This window comes from Thermobia domestica, chromosome 9 (genome assembly GCF_964235325.1).
Source record: "Thermobia domestica chromosome 9, izTheDome1.hap1.1, whole genome shotgun sequence".
Taxonomy (NCBI): Eukaryota; Metazoa; Arthropoda; class Insecta; order Zygentoma; family Lepismatidae; genus Thermobia; species Thermobia domestica.
In genome coordinates this window covers 270,696,547-270,718,387 of record NC_137462.1, presented here as the reverse complement: position 1 = coordinate 270,718,387, position 21,841 = coordinate 270,696,547, and the positions used below count along the sequence as shown (strand labels likewise).

Here is a 21,841-nt window from a genome sequence, read left to right as displayed (position 1 = left end):
CTATGTATACGATGTTGTACACCACAAACTTACTTGACCCGGAATCGAACCACGGTCCCACGCACGAGAAGCAATCTACCACTGAACCACTGTGCTGACCACTATTTTTTTTTTAAAGTGGATTTGAACTTAGCGAAGAGACAATCATAAAGCTTGTCCATCAACTTTCTGATGTCTTAAATAAGAGCAAAATTGATTAAGGTAATTTATTAAATTAAGGTAAAATAAAATTAATTAAATAAGAGCAAAATTTATTAAATTAAAGTAATTTACTAAGGTAATATATTAAATTAGGGTAATTTATTAAGGTAATATATTAAATTAGGGTAATTTATTAAGGTAATTTATTAAATTAGGGTAATTTATTAAGGTAATTTATTAAATTAGGGTAATTTATTAAATTAAATTAAGGTAATTTATTAAATAAGAGCAAAATTTATTACGGATAAGAATAAAATTAGTAATCAATATTCTTTCAGTAAATTATCAATAATAATTTACCTTAATTTCATTAATACAAGTATTAAAATCAGTGTTTAATTAAATTAAAATTAAAAACTTTTTGTTTATTTTTTTGGTTGTATTACAAAACGAAAATATTGTTAAGTATGAAAGTAGTACAAGCTCTGAACAAAATGGTTCCCTCTTTCAATTTCTCATTGTGAGTTATTCCCTATCAATTAGCTTCGATTACTTTCGCAATAAGACACCATAATTGAACAATTATCTCTAAAACGGCAATATTTTGCACCGCCTACACAATTGCACGAGATAGAGTAGTAGTAGTGCTCAACTTGTCTGCAACGTGTTAACACCTGTATGCTAGCTCCGCCAAACGGCTCAAAAATGTACTTTTCGCGACCTGTTACTAACAAGCGTGACCTACATTCGATAGTTGTGTTTAGAAAAAAAAAAAAAAAGGCTCTCCTCTCTCTCAGCAGCAGTGACAGGACAAGTCAAGCCATTTTGCTCTTACTTTGAAAGTATCTGCAGCAACACAGACTGTCTGACGACGAATGAAAATCATCTCGCGAAGGTGAACACAAGAATCTCCCCTCTCTTTCTTCCTCTTTTACAACTCTGATGGCAAAATCACCCACATGACACGAGAAGTTATCTTTCTTTTTTAACTCGAAGGCTACAAAGGTGCAGTTCCTCTCGACTAAAGCATTATTTATATATATTTTATTGTTTTAACACAAGTAGCCAGGATGGAAAAAGTGCTGGTAGTCGATGGCGGGGAGGAAGATCTATTAAAGAGCCCAGTGACCTAGTTTTAATGGAAGAACGCGGAATTGCCAGCATGGAGAGAAAAAGAAAAAAATAAAGCTGAAGGTTTTGAGACTAAAGTAAACATCCAATCTTACGTAATATGTGTCACACTCACTTTTATTACCCTCTTCTTTTCTCCACTGTCCCTCATATCTTTATCAAAATAATCAACAGACAACTCAACACTAATCAACTTCCCTGGATTAGTTACACAAATGTACTATGTATCAGCCGTATTTCAAAACAGAAAACGGGTACATTTATTTACCTAAATAAATCAAAAAATAAACTCCAGCGCTACAGTGAGCTAGCTCTTCGTGGCTAAGCGGTTAGCGTACGCGCCTTTGGGGTGGGAGACCTGGGTTCGATTCCCGGCGGGAGATCATGTGCTTTGGATTCTACGTTAATCATTAGCTCAACGTCTCATATAGCATTGCTGCTAAATGGGACATTAAACTCAAAATAAACTCAATCCTAATGCTGCATCGCCGGGGCCAGGATCTACCAACCGGCTTGTAGCACTCATGCCCTTGAAATGATGTGTGGTCAGTATATCGGCTCTCCTCGCCGTTAATGCTGGCTTTCTAGTTCGGAGTTTGCTATTTTTCTTTCAATTAGCTCCTCGATTGACCTCACGACGCTATAGTCATCCATCTTTCCTCTGACCAAACTGGACAATCCTTGACTTCGCTTATCTTACGAGATGAGGTACTCAAGCATGAATCAGCTTTTGCCAGGTAGGTACATTCACCATTTCATTAAAATAAAACGGTGAATTTCGAAATTCGAGATCTGCAATATAGCCCCATGACACATAAATTAGTTTTCTGTTTACGTGGACACATGTTCGAAAGTTCTTCAGACTGCAATATTCCGTACACACAAACTTGAACAATATCCCAGATTGAAATTTTTAAAATGGTTGCTCCCTTCCTTGATAACCTCGTTGTTGTGCAAAGATATAACTGGAGTTTTTTTTTTAAAAAAAAAAAAGCAACTAGATCTATCTGTCTGTAAACTCTACCGTAATTCTGAAATATTACTTCAAATGTCGTACAATGTTTGAAAACAGCACTAATTAAACACGAAAATTTCAATATTTTCATAATATGTATCCTTATACAGAAATACTTGCAGAATGCCCGTTCTTCACAGGGGGAGAATGTGTTTCATTTTGGACATAAAATACACCACAACAGTTACAAATAAACTTAAGGAGCCAAAAAGTATGAATTCTACACTAATATCGGTCATTTTCAATAATTTTTACATTTCACTATCCCCCCATACGAGTACTAGGAGACTGAATTTGGATTCAAACGGCAATGGAAGTGTCACTATTCGTTTCAGCGACCCAGAAAACTATGGGTTCGACACTAATATCGGTCATTTTCAATCATATATATCCCCATTCTCTAAGTTGTACCGATATATATATATCCACGACGGAAAATCATCCCATTCCATCATAAAAATAATCTCAGGCCCGAACCTCATCTATGTCGAGATCGGTCTGGTGCTTCAAGAGTTAAGTCAAAAATGTAGTCTCTTTTGTTTTCATTTAGATAGATTAGCATTAAGTTCCTGATCTTCCTACGGGAAAAATAAAAGAGTAGAAATCGAATTATGTGTATTGTATGCAACCTGGACGACAGTGGCGCTGGTTGGGTTGTCTATGTCACTGATATCCAACTTATTTTTTTCCATACTCCTATGACGCGTATACACGCGTAAATCCCCAGATTTGAGCTATCCTAAATTTAAAGTATAGGTAACTATATCAAAAATAAATTACATGATTCATTATTTATTAATTAAGTAACAACCATGTTTTACTATAAACAGGAGAATTATACAATAAATCCAAAAGAAAAAAATGAAATCTTTTTTAAGATTTACGTCCCACGGTTAGGCCGGTTAGGCTAAAGAGACGATGAAGATTAAATGAATGCAATGGTGGAATGAAGAAAGTGGGAGGAAACGGGAGAACCCCGAGAAAACCTCTACACACGGTGTTTCTTTCTGCACCACTAAGCTTACATGGTGCGAACTGGGATCGAACGAAGGACCCTATATACGAGAGATGAACGCTCTATCAATGAAACACTGCGGCCCAAAAAACGAGAAAGAAAATGCACAATATCACAAAAGAAAAAAACTAATTTAAAACTTTTCGAAATATTGAAAGAAGAAACTTGTTCACATTTAAAACTCGTTTTTCTTTTACAATTATATTTTCCTGCAAAAATTTATTTATATTTCATAAGATAAAAACTGTTATTCTTTTAAGTTACCTTACAATCGTGTTATCTCTTCGTGTATCTACTTAAAAAAAAAAAAAATCGCTGACCGACTTTCGTTTTCGAATACTCAGCGCATACCTAATGGAGGTGATATTTGCATTCGTGGTTCTGCACTTGCAAACAAAAGCCGTTTTCTATACCATCTGAATAAATGGCTGCTTCATATAACAACTGAATCGACCGGTTTCCCGAAGGGCAATCGATTCGTCAAGCGCCTTGGAGATGACAACAAGACCTTAACCCCATTCCTTGGATTGGATTTTTTTCTTTGTTTTTTTTTTCTCAAAGGTCTACCATTTGCTAATAAAACAAGCAATCGATACATCTCAAGCTGACAAACAGTGACAAATGAATACTATATATAAATATCACTGTACTGATTTGAACAGAAAATTAGACGCAATAAATTAATAACGATTAAAATGTATTCAAAACTGTACATTGAGCTTAAAAGCATTTTTAGGATTTAGATTTCTGGGTTTTCGGCATCTATGGGGTCCTTGGTTCGATTCCAGCTCGCGCCAACTGATCTTTTGTGCTGGACAAACACCGTGTGCGTGGATTTTATCGGGGTTCTCCCGTTTCCTCCCACTTTCTTAATTCATTTCTCATCATCGTCGTCTCCTTTAGCCGACATAAAATGAGATCTTTAAGTTTAACGTCCCACGGTTATGCCGGTTAGGCTAAAGGAGACGGTGATTATGAGAAATGAGTGAAATGGTGGAATGAAGAAAGTGGGAGGAAACGGGAGAACCCCGAGAAAACCCACGAGCACGGTGTTTGTCCAGCACAAAGTCCACACGACGCGAGCTGGGATCGAACCAGGGACCCCAAGCACCGGAGGTGAACGCTTTACCACTGAGCCACCGCCCCCCCCCCCCTAGCCAGCATAACGTGGGACCTAAGATTTAAACATTTTATTTTTACGAGTAATATTATATATGTATAGTATTGTAATTTTCGAAACCTCCTTTTAAAAAACGTGGACATACAGTTGGTGTGCACTTCTGAAGGTTACATTTTCTCTGTCTTTCAAAACATTTCAGAATCACGACAGAATCTCGAACCATTATTTCGCTACAACAAGGGCATACTTCTCGACTGTGCTTTTCTTCGAAATTTCAGCTTTCGTGGAATTCAATTCGATATAAACGAGAAGACGAAGTCAAAAATCCTATTTTCAACTACTTATGTTCCTTCTCTTTGTAGTTCTGAAAACAACTTTTAAAAAAAATTTCGTGAGTTTTCAACCATGAATACACGTTCACTCTTCAGGTATTCATTAGGAATACTTGCGAAAGAAAAAAAAAACAGCAAAAGAGCTTTAACGGCGTAACATAATTGCGAATATAATATAACGTTCAGCTGTGAATGTGTTTGCGAGCGGTAGGGGAAGAATAGCATGTAATGTACGATACAGCGGAACGCTTTCATGGAAAATGCTCCGGTTAATCGTTCCCAAGAAGGAAGATCAAAAGTTATCAGAACACGAAAACTGGCATCAAACGAGGAAGTTCCGCGAATCTCCACTGTGTGTCTCTCTTGTCCAAGATTTCTATCATGAAAAACAGTGAATACCAGCGGATATTCACACGCCCCGTCAGGGTTGCCAGTCGGTTCAGAATGTAAATGATCTAGCGTATTTCCTCTTTGTAACTGTTAATTTTAGCTTCCAGCGAAAAAGTCTCCAATTTGCGGAGGCAACACTGAACAAGAATTCCAACAAGTTTCTTTTCCAGGTATTTCGCTAGTTCGGAATATTGCGTTCCTCGAATCGCGTGCAAATTGCTATTCTCAACTAGTTCAAACCTCTCGAGTATGCGAAAAAACCTGAATATATGTAATGTACGAAAGTTTTTTTTTTTTTTTTTTTTTTTTTTAATGATTTAAGCTCAAAAACAAACGCACTGAAATAATAGCATTTAAGGATTCCAGGTACAATGCAGGAAAAACAAAAATCGTAATTCGAAAACTGTAAAATGAACAACAGTAGGCAAAACCATTAACTTATTCTACTTTTTTCCTTGTATTTTCTGTATTTGATACAGGCTGTTTCATTGAGATCATCATTGCTTTGCGTGTAGTTAAATACATCGCTTAAGATTATGAAGACAGAATGTCATAAAAATTTCAAGTTTTACGTCCCACGTTTATGCCCTTCAGTCTAAAATAAACGGATCAAATAACAAAGGTGAATGATTGTGAAGTAAATGGTGGCATGAAAAAGTGGGAGAAACCGTAGAACACGAGAAAACTCAGACACGATGTTGTTCACTGCAAAATCGCGTTGTCGGAGATCAAACCAAGGTCCACTCGCACCAGAGAGCTCGTTGAACTACTATCGTGACGCCAAGACGACAGGATATATACGTCACTTGCATGTGAAATACGAGGGTGATTCAGAAAGTAATGCCTGCAAGCTTACTACTTGGCCAAAAGTATAGCAAACATTCTGAACTGTTTACCATTAATGCATTGATGTTTAAATTATAGAATGTCACTTGTTTCATCTTCCTATCTCTTCTCATTCCGGAGTAATTGACATTATTTTGTGAATCACCCTCGCATATGTATACAATTTTAGTTGTAAACTATTGCGAAAAAGAAATATGGGAAGAAAATACATAACTTTTTTTTTAGTTTAACGGTAGCGTTTTATGTTCCGTGACTAAGAGAAACGGTACTAATTATAATGATCAAAAATGAAGAAAGTGGAAGGGAACGGAAGAGCCTCGAGAAAACCCACGAAGACGGTGTTTGTCCACCACAAAGCTCACTTGATGAGAGATGGGATCAAATCAGGGACACACTCACCAAAGGTTAAGAGCTCTACCACTGAGACACCACACTCCGAATACAGAACATAATAATATGAATGTAAATAGGGTTAAATAATAATTCCAGCACAACTAGACTGGATCACAGTTGTTTCTGCGGCAATGAACTTTCAAATATCTTCAGCTTCGGAATAAAATTAAACGTTTCCTATTGTTTCATCTATGTAGTGAGCAGAAGTAATGGAGTGTAGTTATTGCAGTAAGCTAGGAAGCTTGTGGAAAGTGTAAACACAGTTATAAGAACCGAAGAAGCTGGATGTCGTATTGTGACTCCACGCTGTGTTCTTTGCTACAATTCATTCTTTCCGCTCCAGATATTGAACGATGCGGGTAATTGTATTCGCAGGTCGTAATGATGGAAAGCAAAATAGGATCATAAACACAAGAGCAAGCACTGCTCGAACAGAGAAGGGTGGGGAGTGAGTGAAAGAAACGAAGAAAGAAAAAAAGTATACAGATACACGCATACATTCACAGAGGTTGGTCACGATGTCTGTGAGGGAGAAAAAATATTTTCTCTGAATCAGAAATAAATATACCGTTATGGTTAGGCTGCCACACAGAAATAATTTTCTCAATGTGTTATGTCATCGCCTAAAAGCGAATGTATAGGCCTATAAAACGAAATTCGTACTGATAGATTGTATTCATGCAGATATTTAATCAAAAATATTATGGCTAAAAAGGTGAAAAAATTTTGATACGTGTGGGGATAGTGGTAATGCATAACAAAATCACACTAGGAAATTAATATAATAATAATAGCTGGAAATAATGTGTTCTAAGCCCTTTATCGATTCAGCCCTCCCCGCTGGTCCCAGGTGGATTCTCGGATGAAGACTATTAAAAAAGTTGAACGCATTACAGTGCTTCGATTCTACCTAGGTCCACATGTAACCTTTGTCCTGTAAGGGGACGCTAAATTTCAAGCTTTATCAATCCATCTGCAGCTGCTCCTGGCTTCGATTTTGATGGGATATTTGCTTCACACACAAATTCAAGTTCTGTTTCGAATGTCACTGTTAAACAAACAGGTCCAATCTTATATAGCCTAAGCGTTCAAAACAGATGGTAAACTCAAAATCATCCTCTCAACAACCAAAAATAGAATTCTCACAATTATAACAAGATTGTGCGATAACGTATCAAACATACGTTCATTACCCAGTTGCGAGAAAAATTCTACTACCCTGTCTTACACGTACTGCCAATAACTTCCAATCCAAATGAACGTTGAATTCAGATTCCTGACCAAATATGAAACTCAAGTTGGGCAAATCGTTCCGCAGTCATACTATAGATATACCACATTGACTTGACACCTAGTCCTCCGTTCCGAGCGCTGCTGTCGGCTGAAGGAATTCCACTTCATTTCGCTAAGGCTCTGTGGCTTAGCACCATATGAATCCTTATTGGCTCAACGCGTGGGTGTGTCGAGGATGTGAGCGTTAGTTCGCATTTTTGCCACGGCTCAAGACATTTTGGCAGCACTATAACTCTATAGCCTATGGAACTCGGAGGTTCAGTGCCGCGTTCAAAAAAAGCTCTCCATTGACTCTGTTCTTAGCCAACTGGATCCAGTTTCTATTTTGTATTCATATTTCTGCGAGATCAATCTTAATATTGTCCTCCCATATGCGCCTAGATCTTCCCAATGGTCGTTTTCCGATTATATTTTTAGTTAAAACTTTGTAAGCGTTCCTATTTTTTTTCCATTCTCGCTACATGACCTGTCCACCTGAGGCTCCTAGATTTGATAACAACTAACAATGTTTGCTAAACGGTATAAATTATGCAGTTCCTCAAGAAATTTTCGTCATTCCACATTCCCGTTTCTCTAGGGTCCGAATATTCGTCTCAGGATTCCGAACTCATACAAATATACAATCGTTTCAGTTTAAGGTTCGTGTAAAGGGATAAGCTTTGCCGATAGATGTCACTACTGTCTTTGTATATCTCTCATGCAGTTTTTACCTTTCACGAAAATTCAAGATTTCTCTTAGAAGTTTCAACCTAGAGACTTGAAATTTTTAGAGAAGGAACTTCATAATCTATTAAAGGGAACAATCAGTGCTGATTTTTTATTTAGAATTTTCTTCATTGTTGAAACAGTTATATTGTTAAAGGTTTGGATATCCATTCCAACAATCAAGCCATTTCAACAATGAAGAAAATTCTAAATAAAAAAATCGGCACGGATTGTTGCCTTCTATAGGTTATGAAGTTCCTTCTCTAAAAATTTGAAGTCTCTAGGTTGAAATTTGTAAGAAAAATCGTGAATTTTCGTGAAAGGTAAAAAAAAAAAAAAAAATACATGAGAGATACGAAGACTGTAGTGACATCTAGCGGCAATATTTGTCCCTTTACACAAACCTTAAAGTCCCACTTATTATGCTCTTTAGATGGATGATTAAGGCAACTGAATGATGATGGAAGAATTAGGTGAAATGAGAATGTGGAAGGAAACGAGAGTACCCAGAGAAAAACCCACGGACACGATGTTGCCCCCGCCACAAACTTGCTTGGCCGGGATTGAACCAGGGACCCCACAAACCAGAAGTACCGTAAGCGCTCTACCACTCAGCCACTATGCCCCTACCCATATACAAACACAAAAACCCATTATAAAGTATTACGTCACGGGAGTGAGAAATATGAACTTATGCTAGTATTTTTTTTAATGGTAAGAATGTACTGTACTCGTAATAACTGAACGACGATAAAAATTTGTTAGCGCCATAATACAACTCCATAATTCACGGTCTTGCAAAAAATATTTTACAACATATTGAGTCAAAAAAAAGTTTACATTGCAATTTTATACGAGTACATATACTTGTTGGAAAGTACAAAGACATCTGTGTTCATATATGCTGTTTCAAAACTATAAATTGCACTAAGAACTTAACTACCTTACTTTCTCACATTATTATTTTTTTTTTCTTAACGCAAACCAGATAGCTCAGTTTTAACATGCTAATTGTTAACTACGAACAGGAAAAATCACGGAAATACCCAATGAATTCACACGCCATTTCCTATTAAACATCTAAAGAAAAAAAAAAGTTACAAGCGTAGTGAACAACTAAATAGTAATAGCAAGGATGCCTGTAGCTGACATTCCACCTTGAAACCAAGGCTGTCATTTCTAACAGAAGAAAATAATTTCACAAAAGCATATTCAAACCATCTCTCTCTCTCTCTCTCTCTCTCTCTCTCTCTCTCTCTCTCTCTGAGGATTGAAGTCAATTAGATGGAGCACACCAAAAAGAAAACTCAAATCAGATTTTCAGATTAGATAGTGACACCTGTTAAAATTATTTTTTTTTCATTTTTCTTTCTTTCTTTCTTTCATTTTTTCTTTCTTTCTCTCTTTATTATTTACGTACGCACATTATATACAGGGTGTATTGAAGAGGACTATACAACTTTGAAAACTCACATTGATTTTATTACTTTAGCTTACAGATATAGTTTTGGTGTCATTTTGTAGCAAAGTAGATCAAGTTTTGACTCACGTAGTACACTAGTAAAGAAAAATGCCACCGCAAGCGCTAGGGGCAGCTGCAGCAAAGATGGCTGACTTTACTGGACCCAATCGTGCTAGCTGTGTGTTTTGGTTTTGAAGAATCCAAGTCTGCGACAACTGTGAAAGGTAATTTTCGTACAAAGTATGGCAAAGATCCTCCCAGTATACCTACTATTTATCAATGGCATAAGTTTTTTTTTTTTTAATTTTTATTATTATTTATTGTAACTGGATGTTCGATAAGACGCAACAAATTTGCAAGTCGTCCCCGTACGTCTGGGGACGTTGTAAAGCAAGCGAGACTTCAGATGGGATGTCTTCTGCATCACCAATGGAAACCACATTAAACCTCTTTAGGTATGTTTAAAAAAAAAAAAAAAAAAAAAAACGATGTATTTTGCTACAAAATGATACCAAAACCATGTCTGTAAGCTAAATACATAAATCGATATGAGTTTTCTAAGTTGTAAAGTCTTTTTTGATACACCTTATATCAGGGATGCAAATAAGCAACACGATTTTATTAGCTCAAGATAAAAAAAAAAATACTACCCCACATCCCATAATAGAAATCATTTACTTACTTCTGAAATAAATAATGTTGATATTAAATATAAACTCATCCGCACCGATGAACCACTCGCCCCGGGCAAGTAGTTATTCCCATACCTGCCCTATGTATATAAGTTATTTTACTTATTTTCAGAAAATGGAAACTTTGAGATTTCGTCTCAAATTTACAAAACGGAAGTAACAGTTAAATATGCAAGAATTAAATACAAAATTAATAAAAAATTCAGAAGTCTGATCATGATTAAAATCAACGGAAAATGAATTGCAACGAAATCATTAATTCTACGTTCTGTTGCTAAAGAAGATAGCTGATTAACGAAAGTGTATAAAAAAACTGGTGGAATGAGAATGTAGCAGGAAACGGGAGAGCCTCTTAAAAAAAAACCCAAGGACATGATGTCACCCAGCATGATCTGACATGCCCTGGAATCCCAAGCCACCAAGGGTAAAGGTAGGTGCGCATCCAGAAATGTTTATTGGGAGAGTCCACTACTACAATCCTCTATATGTATGTATAGTGTTTTCAAAACTAGAAACAAATTGACGTTTGGAGAAGCACATGGTACGCTGTTGCCAATTCGTGCGAATCCCGGTGAGTCATCAGCTGGAACTGTCCTGTGAGTCTTAACGCAAAGGAAAATAAATATTGGTTTGTTTGGATGGATGAAAGGATATGTTTGTCGTCCCATTTTGTGCATGTGAAGGGGAGGGGGACTTTTTAAAGTCACTTCCACGTACAAAGAAACGAAAGACGCTTCTTTCCTTCTGAAAACATGTGTTTACTATTTAGCGGCAACATTGGAATGCTGAGGTCTGTTGCCAAGGAAACCCTCCACCCACTCTTGCTGAAATGACGTTTATGATTCGACCCTTACTGAGTGACCGCAATAACTATGTGACGTAGATTCCCTTCTTCAAAACAAATCTACACGTGTTTTTGAGCTGTCAATTTGCTTAGTTTTGAAAGCACTTTAGTATTGAACGGGTATTATTTGGCACCCGAATAGACGATAAATAATTGTAAAATACTTCCATCTTATATTTTTTAGAAAAAAAATTAAAGAACTAGATTGTTTTTATAACAAAGAGTGCAGACGAAGTGTAAGATCAAATGTTCATGATACATCAATCATAGTTTTATTAAGAAGTGTATAAATCCATGTTCAATTAGCAAGTTTTGCAGAGGATCTGGACAGGGTAGACTTCCGTGGGTAAAAGTTCTATCACTGAGTCACTGTAACTCCAACCCCTCCCCCGCAAAAAATAAACGAAATCACTGTTATGAAAATAAAAATAATCCTTCAGCAAACCTGAAACACACGTTAGACTTCCAATAACGGGAGAGCGACCAACTGGGGAGTGAAAAAAAAATGATACGATTGTTAGAAGTTTACATATTAATTACAATAATTCATACATAGGATTAATTAACATAACATTTCACATGTAGACCTAATTAATGGGTGATTTAGCGGTTAACGGTATCCCTAAATCGTACAAAGTTTGGTAATTATGGTTGTTCAAATATGTGAACTCTTCATATCAAAACATTCCAGTGGGAAGTTTTTTTTTTTTTCCTACACTTCTGTCTTCCCCCCTTCCACTTCGACTATTATGACTTCCCACCTTGGTGATAAACCCCAGTAACTACTGAAGACCAAATACTCCGAAATCACTTACAATTATCTGAAATAAGAGGTAATTGTTACAATGAAGCTTAATCATGTCATCCAGTTAAAAGTGCGCCATTTAACCCTTGTGACATGCAGAGTAATGGAATTATTATTATCCAATAATAGTCGTTCAGTTGAGTTGATTACAGTTTAGCGTTCCTTTTAGTAGCGAGGCTATATAAGACATGGATTTACAGCTTAACGAGGGATCCGAACCACATAGCTCCTGCCGGAAAAACGAACATGCCAATGGCGCGTACGCTAACCGCTTAGCCACAGTAATAGTAGTCAAAGACAGGATCCAGGATTTTATGGCGCGGATGCGTCGATAACTACCAGTACATTTGAATTAAATTTGATTTTAAAAAAAAGTACCTTTAGGCATCTGTGGTGTGAATAAGGAATTGCACTGGAAAAATGTTCAGTGTCTGGTTCCGGGAATCGAACCCACGACTTTCTGAATGCAAAGCCAACGGTTTACCAACTAAGCCACGGTCATTTTGTATCAGTATAATTTTCAGTACACACTCCATAATTAGCTTGCTGCTTTAGATCAGAAATTTCTTTAATGACGGTCACTTGAAATATGATTGATATTTGTTTCGTACACAATCCCAGTGTTTCCTCCAAACACGTTTTTTGGGGGGCATTCCCCTCCCCCCGGAGCTCTGAGAGTACCTACCTGGAGAAGACTAAAATAATACGTCTGTAATAATTATAATAATAAATGGGGTAGTACCAGCAGTGCCCCCGCGGATGAATGTTTCTGAAAGAAACACTGTACAATCCTTAACGAAAGTATTGCTATTTTCACTGCTAGCTTCTTTTCACCTGGTAGATAGTGTATATTTACAAGTGGGGTGCACCCCCTCTAAATCCGGCCCTGATAGTACTAATAGTAATGGAAGTGATCAAACGTGAAATTAATCTAATGCCATACACAACGGTGCAAATAAAGATTAAGGTAAAAAAAAAAAAGAAGTACACAAAGGCGAGAAAATTAAAGGAGGAGTTCTACTTGTAAAGTGTGATAAATGATAAAAATTTTTTTTATCATCAAGTTCAAGAAATATTAACAGCATTATCTCGTTTCCGCCCCCCATTAAACATACAAGTCAGAAATCAATATTTAAAAAATATATATAATGTTATTTCCTTTTAATACTGAGAGTCAAAAATGAAATAATCAGGTTAAGTTTGCATTTGAAACAAAAACAATTCTATAATTAACACTACTCATACGAAACAATGGCCAGTAGATACGTTATCAAACTTATTTTATATAATTCCTATTTTACCTGAAGATAAGCTTCCAATAATAAGGTTCTTCTTTATTGTTCATTACGTATATTTCACGTGCAAATGTGTGTGTGTGTGTGTTTTTTTTTTTTTTTTTTTAAGTAATATAGATCTAATTAATGTATGTTAACTTACTCTTGACTGCTGAAATTATGAAGAAATATCAATTTTACACATTTAAACTGGGACATAAAATCATTTGCTGTTACCAGTGCAAAATGTTCGTTATTATGGTTACCGCCTCCAAGTTCTTTATTTTTCTAAAAGTCCAAAACCGTACTTAATTGAAATGGACTGCACTTAAATATTCGGCTAACAATTTTGAATAATAATAATAATAATAATAATAATAATAATAATAATAATAATAATAATAATAATAATAATAAATAAACAACAGTCTTAAAATCTACTTTGAACTGTAGGTCCACGTATCTTTAAATTTTCAGTTTTGAAAACAAACCATAAGACTCCAAAACATTAATCAACAAGGGTTGTTGAACTCACGAAATATTCCGAAGAATAACGTTCTTTCACGTAAATAATAAATAATAATAATAGTAATAAGCCGATGAGGTGAAGATGTCAATCCCCGAAATAAGCGATGCTCTTTCCATTAAAAAAGAGAAAAGAAAAAGAAAGAAAGATACTGATTTGATTGCCACGCTCAATTAAATAAGATAATTTTCGGATTATTTTCATTTAACTAACAAGGAAGTAAGGGAAGACATATAACAGTATGGCATATTTTTCGTTTACTAAAATTCAAACTATTATTATATCATTAATCAGGGTTACTTGTATTTTTTGGATAATTTTCTACATGAATAATTTCACAATTAATGTTGGACGATTTAAAAATAATAATAATAATCTACAACTTCTATATTTGTGAGATGAAAACAAAACGTTAACACTTTATTAGATACATTATATATATATATATATATATATATATGGAACGAATTTAATTTTCTATTAAAAACATACCCAACTTGGCATAATTTTTAAGGCTGCTTTGGTACCACACTCAATATTCAACAATACATCTAGAAATATACGAAGGCTGTTCAATTTAAGGTTAGTTTAAAGGGACAAGTTTTGGCGATAGATGTCACTACAGTCTTCGTATCTCTCTAGTGTATTTTTTACCTTTCACGAAAATTCACAATTTCTCTCACAAATTTCAACCTAAAAACTTCAAATTTTTTAGAGAAGGAACTTCATAACCTATCAAAGGCAACAATCCGTGCCGATTTTTTTATTTAGAAATTTCTTTATTGTTGAAATGGCTTGATTGTTGGAATGGATATCCAAACTTTTAACAATAGAACTGTTTCAACAATGAAGAAAAGTCTAAATAAAAAAAAATCGGCACGGTTTGTTGCCTTTGATAGGTTATGAAGTTCCTTCACTAAAAATATGAAGTCTCTAGGTTGAAATTTGTAAGAGAAATTGTCAATTTTCGTTAAAGGTAAAAAAAAACATTAGAGATATAGGAAGACCGTAGTGACATCTATCGCCAAAACTTGTCCCTTTAAATCATCCTTAAGAACTCTGAAAATGAAATGCATGAAATCTGTAGTAATGCGTCCTACTATTATGGCATGTATGCTAAAGGAAACGGATGATTCATGAAAGTAAATACTTATGAGAAAAATAGATGAGAAAAGAATGTGACAACAAACAGAAGAACCCTAAAAAAAAAACTCACGGCGACGATGCTGTCCACCACAAACGCGAAAAATTATAAAGAAAACACGCGACAGTGTGTCACTGTACAGTACACCACGAGAAGAGTTTGGTTTGCCTCACTCAAATTCCTTAATAAAAATATATACGAGGAGAACTCAAGAAGTTTCCGGAATGTTCTTGAAGTTTTGGTGTTTGTGATGCAATTACAATGAATCTTGTACAGTCCAGCCCTTAGATTGCCTAATTAAGAACATGACAAGTGCGAACAGGTCCAAACAGGTCCAAACAGGTCCAAACAGGTACAAGTACTAAACAGAGGAGTATGTGGTGATCAGTTGATGCATTGTCGCAATTCAAGCAACATGCCAACATCAATTTTTTTTATACAAATTGGGAAAATCTCTTTTAGATACCTACTTTAATAGCCTTAAAGTCAGTTTACGGTGACAATGCTTTAAGAGGTCTTATCACTGCGAAATTAAAATATCGCTAATTTCACAGTAATTCTGTGATATCTTCAAATAGATAAAAGATAATCGAAATGTGGATCAAGAGCGCCCTAGACAATATTATTTTGCATGAAGTACCGTTATCACGAGTCACCTAGTAGCCTTCCGTTTGCAGCCATTTAGAAACGCGAGAATAAATGCCGGGGTTCTCCTAAATGGCTTGAAATCGAAAATAGATAAGTGAGTGGTGATAACGGTATCTCATGTAAAATAATATTGTCTAGGGAGGTCTTGTTCCACTTTTTGATTATCTTTTATATATTTGAAGATATAACAGAATTACTGTAAAATTAGCGATATTTTAATTTCGCAGTGATGGGACCTCTTAAGGAAACGGCATCGGTACCCGTTTCGTCACCGCAGAAAACATAAAAACCAACGCGATGGCTGAACTTTAGGAGATACCAACAGAGGCCCTTCGTCGGTGTTTCGAGCAATCGCAGGAGCGGTGGAGCAAATGTATGTTTCGAAGGTGCCTACTTTGAAGGCAATTAAGTAAATCTATATTTCTAGTGTGGTAATTGAGAAGTACAACGAAATTACGGGAACTTTCTGACTACACCTCGTATCTATAACTTGAATATATGCAACCCACACAGCTCTGTCGCTAGAAAAGTTGCCTGACAGCTAGGGATTTACAAACTCCCTCACATACATTTATACGGGGAACTAGCTTTCGATTCTTCATACTTTTGATCAAGTGAATGAATCCCCTACGACAAGGAACCCAATTGATCCTCTACATCCTGGACAAAATTGATGGCGACTCATCAAAAACACACAGACAGTGTAACTCCGAGCTCCTTACAAACTTATTATTGCCTTCTGAATTAATTGCATACTGACACCAAAATATCTGAGCAGGAAAATTGTAGCATTACAGAATGCTTTAAATCCGCCACAACACTACATTTCCAGAGAAGGTTTATATATTTCTTTAACGAATGAACTGTGTACTTACCCAGAATGAGATGTAGCTTGGCCTCTGTCTGGAAGGCATAGTGGAGAGTGACAAGGAATGGAGACTGTCGAACAGCTTCGAGCACTTGTCTTTCAGTCTTTGTATGTTCTGTAGTCTTTTTCTTCTGTACAATTGCAGCCTTTTTCAACACCTTCATCGCATATAGCTTCCCGTCGTCGTTACCTCCTTTCTTCCTCACCAGGAACACTTTCCCATAAGCTGGAAAGACAACAAATAAATGCACGTTTAATGCTAACTGCAAGAAGAAACACACAAACAGATCATATTACAACTAACTGTGAATTAACAACGTTTAAATTTCATTAATTTTCATTTATAATAATACCCTGGGTATTAGTTATTTTCAAGGTCCCCTACCTTATCAGGAATTGAACCTGAGATTTCCAGCAACAAAATTATATCATTGTTTAACAATTATTTATTGAACAGTTAACTTGAGATATGAACAGATATGTATTCTCACACGAATCGAATTGGGGAGGGGGGAGATAAGTGGCTCAGATCCTAGTTCTTCGATCGCCGACCAAGTTTGTGGTGGACAACATCGTGTTCGAGAGCTTTCTAGAGGTACTCCAGTTTCCTCCCAACTTCTCATTCCACCAATTCTTCCATCACCATTCACATGCCTTAAAAACATGACATACTAAAAATGATACAAAATTTACCATTTTCTATTGCTTGTTTTTCATAAGTGAAACGAGATAATGAAATGCAACTTATCACAATCATAGATAACGTTATTCTACAACAGAAAATATGAACCTGCAGAATTTTCAGTGTTGCCATCCATAGAAATTACAATGTTACCAGAAAACAATTCCCCGAAAATCTAAGTTAAGCCAGCGACTAGAGGAACGAACTCAACTGCATTTGATTACGTATCATGTTCTCTTGGTATCCTGTGAACTACTTTTTAAATAACATTATTATTTAATCTTAATAGCTGTTATTTTGTTTATTACAAACTAAATAATTATTTATTTGTGATTACTTAAAAAGTAGTTCACATGATACCAAAACAACATACGAAGATACGTAATCAAATTGTAACACTGTACTTTGGTCCTAGTTCGGTTGCGCCATTTCTTGTAACACTGGGGGTTCCGGTATTGGAAGCCAAGGTTTGTAATGATAATGTTATGGTTTCGGGCACTAAGTTTTGCAACGATAGAAAATTACTAATAATTAAAGGAAAATTTCTGCTCGGGCTGCCAAATAGAATTACTGCGTGATATTACGAAGAAGCAGATCTTACGTATTTGGGCGACGAAGAATATGAAACGTATTGTTTTCGGAATTCGATTCCTTATCTCTAATTTGCATATTTAATCTGAACTAGAATGAATAATTAAGGCACTCACGGATGAGCCTAATATGCATCAGAGAAATGAATACCTGACCTTGTACTTGAAAAGTGAATGGTATTGATGAGCGACAACTCATCTGCCTATTACACAAATAAAAAAAATGAATGAGAGTTTGGACAATTGAAGTTGACTCCACGGGGCTCGAACTTCAGTTCTCCAAGGTAAAGATACAGTTTTGCTAAGATGGTTAGGAATTAAAAAAAAAATGATATATATAACGAAAGATGACCTAAGTCTAATCGATCCTGTTTTCCCCATAACGGTGTCTCCAAGGCGCTAGGAAAACAGGTGCGTAGTTAATAGTTAAGTGATTTAAACATGCGGAGCAAAAATCTCACAAGCTGCAAAGCTGAAAGAAAGATTTTTCGCTAATGGCTTGTTCAGTTGGCTACACTGACTATCACTCTGTCACCGAAGTGTGTGGAGATAGCAAAAATAGTTTAAAAGCAACAAACAAGGAAAGTTTAATTTAAAGTTAAAAAAAATGAGTTAATTTAGATAAAAAAATTTCTGATGGTCAATGTAACCGTGCTTCAACTTTTTCTGTTCAGGGTAATTTGAAATAACTTCTAGGTATGCTAATATCAGTTAAAGAAATAGGCATATCTTTGAAATGATAACCACATAAATGCTTTGGTTCTAACGTCAAATAGACTTTTAATAAATTTAACGAGAAAGAAGGTGATATCTACAAAAATCAACAAGAAAGTTAATTTGGATTTACAAGAAAAATGAATTAATTGACTTTACTGAAAATGAATCAGACTTTTGACTGTTTTGACCAAATAATATGATTTCTCTTAACACATTCTTCACTGTACAACGTAATATTCAAGTTATTCAATCTTGACTGTAAAATTTAGCAACAATCTATTTCTACTCAACTATACTGACAATATTCGATTCTTTATAATTACTATGACGTAGTTATACAAACAAAAATTTCTATTAAACTGAATATTAATTAGCAAAATGATTTATTGTTTTCCCCCTAGACATAAACGACTATTAAGTAATTCGCCCACAGTTACTACCTCTTTTTATTAATAAAAGAAATGGAAATAAGTTTAAGAATCGGATTGCGGAATGAAAGAATTAATGATTTAGGTTGCTTGCAAGACTTACTGGAGAAATAGTTTAGAAGCGATAGTATGCTTTTGAGAAAATTTAGTGCACTGTTTCTAATGAACGCTAATGAATTTTCAATATTAAAAGATTTGCATAAACAAAACATAGCTTTGTACACATACTATATCAGTTGGTAAATAATACAATTCACAATAAAAATCGTTACACAACACTAACTACACAAATATTTCATATTCAAGTACACTACACAGAAATATATATATATATACATAGTACTACCATTATTATAGTTTGGCCAATTGATCAAAATAATTATATTGTCGACGCTTGCTGATTCTCTCACTGATTCCTTATTTTGCGAATACACGTTTCTCCATAGCTATGGACCCTATCTGCGTTCGTTGCTCAGATAGGTACCTCCGAAGGGATTTACTCGAGTATCTTAAATTTGTTTACCTTATTTACGAGACTCTAACGATATTACGGGATAAGAATGTTTACACTTATTTGTCTGAAACTTACTCAACATAGCACGTCTTTGGAAGCTTTATATTGATTGTTTCTTTTAAGAATGAGTATAATAAAAATTGACAAGTTACAATAAAATCATATTAAGCCTGTTTACCGCTCTGACACATATTTCCCTAACACAACCTATACAAATGTTAAAATTTGAAAAACTAGACTTTGACGCTAAATCATAGTTTACTCAAAACCGAAATTACATTACATTCACACATCTTAAACGCGATTTATGTTTAAAAGAGAAATAATCCATACTTGATATAAATAAATACTGGATTGCATATAAATTATTATAATGACGGCTTCAAGGATCTAAATATTGACACATTACGATTACAAATAAATGCATGATTGAAGATCAAATCAATGTATACAAATTTCACTAGTAAAATAATCAAAAATTTTATGGTACTTATTCAAGAATGAAATTAACAGTTCCTATATCAGTGAATTAATTTTGGAAATGCAACCAAGGCATTAGGCTATTTGTTTACTTCTTTTAAAAAGAAAGAAAAAAAATGCTCTAAATGTTTACGGACAGTTCCGTATGAATAAACAATGTCCCGAAGTTTCTAGGAAAAGGTGAGTATGGAGATCACGAATCACGGAAATATTGGCCATAGTCCTTCTTCAATAAAGAAAATAGCAGAATACTTTGTCCTACCTTAATAAGTCCTTCCGCTTATATTTCCACACTTCAGAAGAAAACTGCACTGTACTTAACTGACCGTCACAATGCTTCCTAATGTCCCTTCTCAGACCCCGCTGTCCTCTGGATTCAACTCCCGGAGAAGAGGTCCTCGTTTGTCTGAAGCGTCTGGGTCTTCCTGTGGCAAGGCATCTGTCTCGAGTATTGGGGATCGAACCCGTGTCTCCGTCCTTCATCTCCATGTTGTTGAAATGCAACGATGCGTCACTTATCAAATCCATCTGCACTTAAATTTCACTCGCACAGTTTATATATATATCCGCCATACATCGCACTACTTTTCCTGTCTTTGCACTTTATGCGGGAAATCAACGTATATAGAATCACAGACTCACTTCAACATCACCATTTATGTAGCGTTACCGTAAGATGATAAGAATTATCTGTCGATGTTTTAAACATTTGTATAAATAATCTTGTAACGACGAAGTTGCTGTGGATAACGCGTGATTTAAGTAACTGGCTGCTAACGGGTGTCTAGCTAGCCATTTTTCTGAAATTTAAACACTTAAATATATATATATATATATATATGTACATATGAGTTGACGTACGCTTATGAATCGCGTGTTGGTGATGTTTTCACGATGAAGTGTCGACTTAGAGTAACCTCTCTTCCGTGTAGGCGTTCTCCCAGCTTTCTTTATTTTTTTTAAAAAAATAGACGCTTCATTCTTCTCTTTGTGAATTTTGAATTTCGGATTCTGATTCGCCGCTTTAAGTTCGTGACACCATTTCCCAAAAATCGGTTGATAATTTGGCTTGGGTCTCTAGCGTCTGTTCTGGGCTCGTACGTGATGTTAAAGAGTTTCATAAGCACTTGCGAAGATTGTAGATAAAAAATTTTGGTTCCTGTGTGTCTGTGACGTGATATTTGCGATATCGAGGTACTTAGGTAGTGCGACAGTATGGCTGGAGTAACAATAGCAAATTCCATTACCGTTTACTGGCGAGGTAGAAAAGTGGGTGGTCTATTAGTGCGGTTACCGTCTTATGTTTTTTTTTTCTTTCTGAAAAGCAGAGAAACTTCTTTACCTGGGACAAATGAAAGAGGTTGCTCGGTTGCTAAATGAAACAAAATAAAATTTTCCTTGACTTTTTAAAATAAATTGAATTTACATATAAAGATGTTTTAATTTGAATATAAGAACAATTAATTTTAGTGTGTGAGCGTGATTGTCACAATACCCCCCTCCCAAGATGTAGCAAGTGCTGCAACAGAGTGAGGCACGGCTGCATCTAAGGAGAAGTAACATTTGATAAATATAAAAGTTCAAATTCTGACAAAAAGTACAAATACATGAAAATCCTAACCCTAATCTATGTTGAAGAAGAAAATTTATAAATTCACGAAAAATCCGAACCCTAATGTTAAAATTTCGTGCATGCTGAGAGAGATAATCTCAATCTAGATGAGAGGTCTCAGGTATTGAGTTGGTGGTCAGTTCAAGCTGCTGGACACAAGCTTATCAGGCATGT

General features: G+C 35.4%; 1 protein-coding gene across 1 annotated transcript in view; it reads right to left on the bottom strand.

The window, feature by feature from the left end:
- The window catches only part of LOC145660697 (ribosomal protein S6 kinase alpha-5-like), a 172,073-nt gene that overhangs the window by 86,814 nt on the left and 63,418 nt on the right, over window positions 1-21,841 (bottom strand). The window contains exon 3 of the mRNA XM_081726049.1: window positions 16,652-16,870. Within this exon, the coding sequence (XP_081582175.1) occupies window positions 16,652-16,870 (219 nt within the window). The remainder of the gene's footprint in view (window positions 1-16,651; window positions 16,871-21,841) is intronic.